The following is an 11,112-nucleotide window of genomic DNA, read 5'->3' on the forward strand; positions in this document are numbered from 1 at the left end:
CCCCATACTCATTCCATCATCATCAAATTAACCACTTAATTATTTTCCCAAGTCACCTTTCTAATTAATCTCTTCATAATCATTTTCTTAATCATTTTATTTTCTTAAGTTGAGACAATGGCGATGAGAGGGAAAGACGAGGCGGCGTTACGATTCATAGAGGAGGTAACCACCCAATGTGGGGAGGTGCAAAGAAAGGTTTTGGCTGAAATATTAAGTCAAAACGCAGAAACGGAGTACTTGAAACGACATGGAATGAAGAAGGGGTGTTTTGATGTTGAGACTTTTAAGAGAAAAATACCAGTGGTGACGTATGAAGATATTCAACCTGATATACAACGTATAGCAAATGGGGATTTTTCTCCTATTCTTTGTGCTCAACCCATTTCTGAATTTCTCACTAGGTAATTAATTTTTTACTTTTTCGATTATATTTATAATTATATATAAATTTAGCAAATTGAACCATACTTCTATAATCTTCATTACATAAAATTACGTACTCCTATTTTTTTTTTCCTAAATAAAACGTTTTCCTTTGATCTTATGATGTTTTTAAATTATTGCCCATAGAATTTTGGGTTTTAGTTAATTTTTGAAAAATTTTCCTTTGTAAATTTTAAATATTGAATTTATAAGGTTTTATATATATATATATATATATATATATATATATATATATATATATATATATATATATATATTGTCGAAAAAACCAACTCAACTAAAAACTTAAACTAGTAATTAAAGCCTTTGTTTTATATTTTAATATGCCTCCTAACATAAGAGTTATTTGGACCAGAAGTCTGAAATATGAATGTTGCAACATAAGCTAACCCTATTCATATAAATTCTTCACTCATTTAAATGAGGAGTAAGTGAGATTTAAATTCGCTCGTAACCTCTTTTATTGACTTTAAATATGATGTGAGAAATAAATCATAAGCTTAAATTAGTAGTTAAAATATCGATATATATTATAAATTAACAAATATATTTAATATTTGCAGTTCAGGAACATCAGCAGGCGAGCGCAAGTTGATGCCAACAACTGCTGATGCAATGGATAGGAGGCAGCTGCTTTATAGTCTTCTGATGCCCGTTCTAAACCAGTATGTTTTCTCTACCTACTAGTCATAAATGACATCATGTCAATAATAGATAATATATTTACTACTCTACTTAGCTAAATTCTTTGAAATTTAAATTATTATAAATGAATAATTAATCTCTCAATACAATAGAATCTTATTATAGTAACAATTTAACAAAAATGGAGAGGATGTCATTTTTAATATTATGAACCTTTTTATTGCAACTTTTTTCAGCAAAGACTTTTTATAGATTATTTAAAATATTATTATATATTATACCACTCCAAGCTATAGCTACAATATCATAGAAAAAGTTTCATGCAAACAAAATTACAATTTACTTTTACCCACTTTTTTATTTCTTGTTTACTATTTGCATGGTTTTAATTTTCAAAGTAATTTTCGAGCCTTAATATCTCTAAATACGCATTATAAAAAATATATGATAAAAAAGTATACATTAAGACAAATTTAACGAGATCTCATATGGATATAATTTATCATCTATATATGTCTTAAAAATTTTAATTAAATTTTTTTCTCCAAAATAGAAAATTTTAAAAACGGAAATAACTTTAACAAACAGAGGGAATATAAAATGTGTACTAAAACTTGGACATTGTAAATGATGATGAGAAGGTTGGAACATGTTTAGTTAGTTTCAAGCTTGTAAAATAAAAATAATTTTACAATTATTTTTAATATCATTATTGATTTTTCATTTTTTATAATATAATACACTTCCTGATCCAGCCCATGTAAAATATTGTGAATATGTAGATATTCTAATATATTTTCATTGTTATATTTCTTATTGTATACGTAGTATAAAACACTTTATTGTGGTAATAAATTTATATATATGATAAAAAATATTAAATAAATAATTTTTGTCTGGGAGAGAGTATATACTTATAATGAAAGTAGATCTAACCAAAATATTGTTGTTGTAACAGATACATGCCGGGCCTAGACAAAGGAAAAGGCCTCTACTTTCTATTCATTAAGGCCGAAACAAGAACTCCAGGAGGTTTAGTGGCACGTCCTGTTCTTACAAGCTATTACAAGAGTAGCCACTTCAAAAATAGACCATATGATCCGTACAATGTCTATACAAGCCCGAACGAGGCCATACTTTGCCCGGACTCTTTTCAGTCCATGTACACCCAAATGATTTGTGGTCTGTACGAACGCCTTGAGGTCCTTCGAGTGGGGGCCGTTTTCGCCTCAGGACTCCTCCGGGCCATCCGATTCCTCCAACTCAACTATACCGATCTTTGCCATGACATAAGCACGGGAACCTTAAGCCCGAAGGTCAATAACCCTGGCTTACGTTCTTGCATGGCAAAGATCATGCGGGCTGACCCTGAACTTGCTGAGTTCATAAAATGTGCATGCGAGGGTGAAAATTGGGAAGGGATTATTACAAAAATATGGCCCAATACTAAGTATTTAGAGGTGATTGTTACGGGTGCTATGGCCCAATATATACCTACATTGGACTATTATAGTGGTGGTTTGCCTAAGGTTTGTACTATGTACGCTTCTTCGGAGTGTTTCTTTGGACTAAATTTGAACCCATTGTGTTCCCCTTCGGAGGTTTCCTATACTATTTTGCCCAACATGGGATATTTCGAATTTATCCCACTCAAAAACTCCGGTGGTCCAAATCGACTCGTTAATTTGGCTGACGTGGAGGTCGGAAAGGAGTACGAGCTCGTTGTCACCACCCATTCTGGATTGTACAGGTACTTAATTCTACCAATACTTTCACTAATAAATGTCGAAATGTGTTATATGAGACCGTCTCACAATGAGACGAGCTCATATAATTATATATGAGTACTTTAAAATTATAAGTAATCATTTTAATATTATAACTGATCACTTTAAGATCATAGTGATCACTCTAAGTCTATAGTGATCATTATGGAACACTAAATATATATTGGGTTAACTCAATAAAAATGATTTCACGGTCAGATCGTTTCATTTGAGAATTTGTTAATTAATATTTGATCAATAATCAACCATTTTTCATTTTTTGTATATGTATTAAAGGTTAGAGTTATCTCATTTATTTTTGGGTCCTAAATCTATAAATTAAAAAGACCCCTAAAATTTTATGGCTTAATAAAGAATATAATATTTTTTGTTTATTATATTTTAATTGATTTAAATCAAGTTAATATGGACGTTGAAGATGAAAATTAATTTCATTGGATCCTAAAAATTTTGAGGCCCTAACGATGAACTACTTTGACCTTACTAATTGACAGCTTTGATTAACGGTTTGATATTGTTATTGTTTAGGTACTGTGTTGGGGATGTGCTCTATGTGACAGGGTTCTACAACTCGGCCCCACAATTCAAATTCGTGAGGCGAAAGAACGTGCTACTCAGTATTGACTCGGACAAAACGGACGAGTCTGAGTTACAAAACGCGATTGAAAGCGCGTCTGCTTTGTTAAAACCCTTTAATACAAGCATTGTAGAGTACACAAGCTATGCAGACACCACAACAATTCCGGGTCATTATGTAATCTATTGGGAACTCTTAACTAAAGACTCAGAAAATGGGCCGGGCGCAAAAGTATTGGACCAGTGTTGTCTAAAAATGGAGGAGGCCCTCAACTCTGTTTACCGACAATGTCGGGTCTCGGACAAATCCATTGGGCCGCTTGAGATCCGCGTGGTAAAGAATGGGACATTTGAGGAGTTAATGGACTATGCAATATCTAGGGGAGCTTCTATCAACCAATATAAAGTGCCTAGATGTGTGAATGTGTTACCCATTGTGGAGTTGCTAAATTCTAGAGTTGTTTCGGCCCATTTTAGCCCGTCTTTGCCTTATTGGACCCCACAACGCGCCCAACCTCAACCCCAATGAAGTAACATTGGGTTGTGAGCTACTCTTGTAAGAGACTGTTTTTTTGTAAGCTGACCTCAAACAAGAAGCCCACATATCACATAATACATATTAGATGGGCTAATCAACCCAAGTATATGACGTGTCTTTCGGTGGGACTGTTTTATGCAACAATTTGTTATGGACTGTATGTAGGGATAACAAATGATGTATTGAGGTTCCCATGTTTGGTTAATTGAGTTGAATTGGAAAATAAATTAGTAGTTGGAGTTGGTTATCTTTGTAACTTAGTATATTTGTATTTTTTTTTTTTTTTGAGTTTATTGAGTTTGATTAATCATGTGTTTAGTTTTAGGATGTTTTTGTTAAGAAGCTAGTGAAATCCTTAAATTATTTAATAAAAGATGTTTGTGATTATTTTCTTTTAAGAAATGATGAATCTTCTTAAAAACTATAGCTAATTATGAGGTTGTGGGAAAACAATTAGGAATGACTCCATAGACTCTCAAAAGCATGAATTTTATTAGCTAGGGAGGAGGGATTTAGGGATGTTTATTTAACAATGCTCTTCTTGCCTAAGGTTTTGTCTCTTCTTGGAATAAGTACCACTTAAGATTTTAAGTTCGATTCTCATTTAACTTTTAATTTTCAGAACCTACTATTTAACTTTTTATAAAAAATATAGTCTTAATTATATTAAATAAAAACTATAATTGTATAAATTACTTTGGGTTAACCAATCATTAAGTTTATTTTCTTATCATTTAACTTTCTAGTTCTATTATGTTCCATTGCTTCATAGTGATTTTTTCCTCATTTTTCTCATTTCATCAATTTTTTTTTCTTTCGTGATTTTTCTTTATATCTGTATCCCAAAATGAAGAATTCTAGAAGTAAGTTTATTGATCCCACTCAGGATCTTTCGAGTGTTTATTATATTCATCCATCGGACGATTCGACATATTAAAATCTAGTTCTTGCACTACTCGATGGAAAATGTTACAGTATTTGGAAACGATACATGATAACTATACTGCTACTCCCTCCATTTGTTAAACAAGTTTATATTTGGCATTTTGATAGTTTAATTTGTTACTTCTATAAACAATCTTTCTATTTATATAACAAATTTTAGACAAAAATAATCTTGTTTATACTCATTTTAATATTTAATAATGCTTATGGTCCTTATATACTTTTCAGTAACTTTGTTTTAACATTTTTATATTTCTTATGATTCCCACATGTTTCCCAATAACTTTTTATAAATATTTTATTATTAGTTATGGTGTTTATATTTTTGCCAGTAACTTTTTTTTAATATATTTTAATGTTTTATGATCCCACTTTTCCTCCATTGAATTTATTATTTATTAAAATATTATATCCACTGTATAATGGATTATATTTTTCGGGAACGAGGGATTACAACTGTATAGACAAAATGTGTTTTGTGGATGGGTACTCTTGATCAGCCATCTCTTAATACAAAAAACTTCTAGGCTTGGTTCAAATGTGATAATAATGTTTTTCGATGGATTTTCTCTTCGTTGGAAAGATTGATTGCGGAAAAAGTGATGGATTCGCATACTGTAAGAGAAATTTGAGTTCATCTTGAGAATTTGTACGGACAGATGAATCATTAAGAGAAATTGTATTCGTTACATGTTAAAGATTGCACTTTGGAGCAATCAACTATACAAGAACAAGGAAGAACAGAAGAACAAAAAGTGAAAGGAATTTTAGAAAATCTTATCCATTAAAAATGAAAATAAATGAATTACAAGCTATGTAGGAGTCCCTATATATAGATAATACATAGTCAAGAAAGCGAGGTTGTTATAACTGTAACAACCTTATAACAACCTAAAACAGAATACAAGAAATGAGCTGACTAGGACTAAAATTAAACAATATACACGTGCTAAATAAAAGACACTCATATATTGCTTGAAGTCCTGACTTGATTCTGCTGATCCTTCTCTTGTGCACATTTGATGAAGCTTAATCTTGATCATAACCACAGGTAATGATATACTAATCCATGCCTACTACTGCTATGCACACCTTGGAGATTGATGATATTCAACTGAGGCTCTTCAACTGAGGCTTGTTATGTCTTTAACTAACAACACTATCTTCAACATCCCCCCTCAAACTAGGAAGGGGTTTAGACATTCCTAGTTTGCTTTTGAGCTCATTAAATTGAACAAAAGGCAGTATCTTAGTTAAGATATCTGCTAATTGATGCTTGGTGGGTATATAAGATAACTGTAAGAGCTCTTCTAGGACTTTATCTTCAGTGAAGTGGCAATCCACTTCAATGTGTTTGTTCCTATCGTTAAAAATAGGATTCCTAGCTATGTAAAGTGATGATTGGTTATCACAATGTAGTGTAATAGGCTTAAGATTATTAACACCCAACTTAGATAACAGCCTCACTATCCATGTAACTTCAGCTGCTGCTGTAGCCATTGCTCTGTATTCAGCCTCAGAGCTTGATTTAGACACAGTGGCTTGCTTTTTTGATTTCCACGAAACTGGTGATTTCCCCAACAAAAGAATATATCCAGTAATAGACCTCCTTGTGTCAACACATGATGCCCAATTCACTATCAGAGAATGCCTGTAAAGTGATGTGTTCACCAGTAGAAAGGATGATCCCTTGTCCACATATGGAATGGACATAGTGTAAAGTATGTTGGAGTGCATTCCAATGAGTGTCTCTTGGCTGTTGTATAAGCTGGCTTAATGTTTCCTCTGCATTGATAAGTTCAGTTTGTTCAATGCAAGTATCTGTGTTGTTTGCATTCTCTATTATAGCAAAAGGATCTAGTATATCCTCATTGTAATTAGTACAAGCAGGTAGGAAAATTTGTTTTGTGAGATTGATTCCTTCCTTTTTCTTACTATATTGATAAGGAAAATGATGTTCATAAAAAACAACATCCTTTGATACAATAACATTCTTTGTTTCAAGATTATATACTTTGTAACCCTTCTTTCCTGGGTAATAATCAATGAAAACTCCTTTTTGAGCTCTTTGCATAAATTTGTGTCTATCTTTATTAAGTGTGCTTACAAAACATAAGCAACCAAACACTTTTAGGTGTGTATAATCAGGCTTCTTGCCAAATAAAACTTCATGAGGAGTTTTTCCTTTCAAAACATCCAAGGGCATTTTATTTATGATATGAACTACACATTGTGCACAGTCCCCCCCCTCCCCCCCCCCCCCCCCCAAAAAAAAAAAAAAAAAAACTCATGGGTAGATTGGATTGAAATTGGAGAGTTCTAGCTGTTTCCATGACATGTTTTTGTTTTCTTTCAACCAATCCATATTGTTGAGGTGTGTTTGGACAGCTAGACTCATGTTTTATTCCTTTTTGGATATAAAACTCCATAGCTTTTCCTTCACTTAACTCCCTTGCATTATCAGTCCTCACTGCTTTAATTTGCAAATCTAGTTGTTTTTCAATGAAATTTGTAAAGTGTTTGATAACATCAGCAAAATCTGATTTGTGCTTAACAAGGAATATCTATGTCATCCTACTGTAATCATCTACAATGGTGATGAACATAGAGCAATTCATTCTAGTGAGGTATTTGACGGGACCCTAGATATCTATATGTAAAAGTTCCAAGGACTTCAAGCAATATATGAGTGTCTTTTATTTAGCACGTGTGTATTGTTTAATTTTAGTCCTAGTCAGCTCAGTTCTTGTATTCTGTTTTAGGTTGTTACAGTTATAACAACCTCCCTTTTTCGATTATGTATTATCTATATATAGGGACTCCTATATAGCTTGTAATTCATTCATTTTCATTTTTAATGAATAAGATTTTCTGTCATTTTATAACACTTCTTTGCAATTTCACAAGTGCAAGTGCTTACTGCAACACAAGAGCATAAAGTAAGTGGGTTCAATCCATCTAGTTCATCCCATAATGTTTTAATTTTTGTGAAAAACTCAGAAATTTTCATTTTAGGGGTTTGAACAAGGCTGTTTAATTCTTCTTGCAGAGAGTATAGTTGAGCATTAGAACTCTGACCATATCTCTCATTTAGTTCATTCCATATCTCCCTTGATATTTTTTAAGAGAGAATTCTCTTTGCAATACTATCTTCAAAAACTGCAATAATCCAGCCCATGACAACGTTGTTAACCCTATCCAATGCCCTAGCTTGTGTGCTCTGAGTTGGTCTTGGCAACGACCCATCCACAAAACCAAGTTTGTTCTTCCCACTCAACGCTATGACCATCACTCTCTTCCAATCCACAAAACCAGTTCCTGAAAAAGTAATATTCATTGTTGGATCAAGATTGAAAGTGGCATTATGAGTATTATTTTGATTCACCATGATTAATCAATCAGGAAAGGAGGATCAAAAACAATCTGATGTAGAATGTTCTACCATTGCTCTGATACCAAGTTAAAGATTGCACTTTAAGCAATCAACTATATAAGAACAAGGAAGAACAGAAGAATAGAAAACAGAAAATAAAAAGAATTTCAAAAAATCTTATTCATTAAAAATGAAAATGAATGAATTACAAGTTATGTAAGAGTTCTTATATATAGATAATACATAACCAAGAAAGAGAGGTTGTTATAACTGTAACAACCTAAAATAGAATACAAGAAATGAGCTAACTAGGACTAAAATTAAACAATACACACGTGCTAAATAAAAGACACTCATATATTGCTTAAAGTCCTGACTTGAGTCTGCTGATCCTTCTCTTGTGCACATTTGATGAAGCTTAATCTTGATCATAACCACAGCTACTGATATACTAATCCATGCCTACTACTGTTGTGCACACCTTGGAGATTGATGATATTCAACTGAGGCTCTTCAACTGAGGCTTGTTGTGTCTTTAACTGACAACACTATCTTGAACATTACTTGAGAAATTGTCCGAGATTAAACAAGAAAATGGGATAAATCTAGAAGAATAATACTATTCAAGATTTAAGTCGATTTGGGATGAACTGGATGGGACTGTTCATTTATTATTCCCTCCGTTTCTCAATGAAATTCCCACAAGAAATGTTCACAGGAAGTAAGAAAAATGGAATATTTTAGATTGTGAATATATTAATTTAGAGAAATTTCACATGGTAGCACTTTTATAAGATTTTTCCACATGGTAACATCCAGTTTATGCCTTATCTAACTACCGTAGCTTTCCGTTAAATTCTTGTCAATTTTCGTTTAATTCACCATTTTGACGTTTCTATCCTTATTACGTGTTGGTTTTTGTCTTTATAATTTTTCCTAAACCATTTTTATGCTCTTAAATGTTTAATTAATCATTTTGACATTTAATTCATTAACGCTCTCAAATTTTTAGGGCAAATCATAAAGACAACAACACTTCATAAGGGTAGAAACATCAAAATTGTGAATTAAATGTAAATTGACAAAAATTTAACGGAAAATGCTACAACAGTTACATAAGGCATAAACGGGATGCTACCATATAGAAAAATCTTACAAAAGTGCTACCACTGGCGTTTCATGAAAGTTTGATACTATCATATGTAATTTTCCATTATTTTATTGAATAATAAATTTGACGACGATCATAAACATTAAAAAATTATTGAAAGAAAGTTAGTAGAAAAAATATAAGAACCATAACTAATAAAAAAATATTCTTATTAAGTTAGTGAAAAACATGTGGGGACTTTAAGGAATATAAAATTTAAAAATGAAGTTACTAGAAGATATGTGAGAGTATAAACATTATTAAAATATTAAATTGAGGATAAAAATGTTATTTTTGTTCAGAATTTGTGATACATATAAAAAAAACTTTTTATGAAATATATTTAATTATGGTTTGGTAAGCGAAATCATATATTCAATCGTAGACAGAATAGGGCCTGAAAATTGTTTTCCTATATATGAGAACTAATGTTGACATTGATGTCGATGATTGGAAAATTGAATTGGGTATGGTTCTAAAAAAGCTATTATAAGATATATTGAGCTCTTTTAGCTTATGGAGATTACCAAAAGATATGGGTAATAACCCAATTAGCTTAGTTGAGGTGGAAGTGGGCCCGTTGCCTCTCGAAAGCCACTAAGATCGAGTCGTTTTAGAAATGTAAGGTTACCGAGAAATAGGGATAAGGTTCCTGACAACTTGATCTCGTTGGATCCGATCATAAGTGTTGATAGTGTGCTTGTAGAGCGAAATACTACTCGACCATTGGTAGGGTAGCAATCGATGTCATCCCACGCCCTGCAGCATTTAGTGGGCTGCCATGCGCGGAGTATTTGTGAAGGGTCTTGGGTGATTTTGCGCTTGAAATGAAGTAATGCTTGTTTGTCGTCTATGGGATTGCAAGATTTAACTAATGGATGATAGTGTGTGCTAATTACCAATAGTTAGATGTAAGTGAGGGGAAGGAAAATTCTTATTTTTAACATGGTTTTTAAGATAAGTATTATTGAGATATGGAGTTCTTGGAAGAAATGATGCATACAATTTATACAATTAGGAAACTATTTTGACTTTTGAATCATGCATATTAATAGAATTTTGACTTTTTGAAAGACAATCATACATGCATTAATAAAAATCGCTTTTTAAATATCGTCATCTATTTTATTATGTCATCTTTTTCTATTGAAATAACAAAAAATATATCTATTTTAATTTTAAACTAAAAAAACTAAAAATATATGACCCTATAAAAATAAAAAACATGACGTAACATCTTTGTAATCTCATTCAAACAGCCAAAAAAACAAGTTTATGAATTCATTAAACAAGGAATGCACAACTACGACTATACTTGTATGTTTGACATCCACCACATGGTTTTTAGCGATCTGGATTTTGACCATGGTAAATTGGATTATTTATAAGTATGGTTCTGTTTGTTATATTTAACCAAAATAATAAGAGTTTTTTTGTTAAAATGTAAAAAATTTAATGCCCTAAAAGAAAGGATAATTTTATTGCTGTTGACTTTAAATTAAATAGAATAATCAATACCTGAGATTACATTTTGTAATGATTGTTTAAAGCCAATCACTGTACAATTATCTTATTCTTTTTGTATTATAAGCTCAAACCCAAAAGAAGGATTATTATGCCATCAATAGGATATGAGTAAAACAAAAAATAA

At 31.8% G+C, this 11,112-nt stretch overlaps 1 protein-coding gene across 1 annotated transcript; it reads left to right on the forward strand.

The window, feature by feature from the left end:
- LOC130821266 (probable indole-3-acetic acid-amido synthetase GH3.1) lies at positions 1 to 4,414 on the forward strand. Its single transcript, XM_057686954.1, has 4 exons — positions 1 to 404; positions 1,011 to 1,112; positions 2,051 to 2,842; positions 3,408 to 4,414. Exons 1-4 carry the CDS (start codon positions 118 to 120, stop codon positions 3,982 to 3,984), a joined length of 1,758 nt encoding a protein of 585 aa, XP_057542937.1. The 5' UTR covers positions 1 to 117; the 3' UTR covers positions 3,985 to 4,414.
- The last annotated feature ends 6,698 nt before the right edge of the window (positions 4,415 to 11,112 follow it).

Source organism: Amaranthus tricolor, chromosome 8, assembly GCF_026212465.1.
Source record: "Amaranthus tricolor cultivar Red isolate AtriRed21 chromosome 8, ASM2621246v1, whole genome shotgun sequence".
In the NCBI taxonomy this organism is placed as follows: domain Eukaryota; kingdom Viridiplantae; phylum Streptophyta; class Magnoliopsida; order Caryophyllales; family Amaranthaceae; genus Amaranthus; species Amaranthus tricolor.

Excerpts from the sequence above, each read along its gene's own strand:
- LOC130821266 (XM_057686954.1), top strand. The coding sequence starts at position 118 with ATGGCGATGAGAGGGAAAGACGAGGCGGCGTTACGATTCATAGAGGAG. Across the intron at positions 405-1,010 it reads ATTTCTGAATTTCTCACTAG|TTCAGGAACATCAGCAGGCG; the intron begins GTAATTAATTTT and ends TAATATTTGCAG. Across the intron at positions 2,843-3,407 it reads ACCCATTCTGGATTGTACAG|GTACTGTGTTGGGGATGTGC; the intron begins GTACTTAATTCT and ends GTTATTGTTTAG.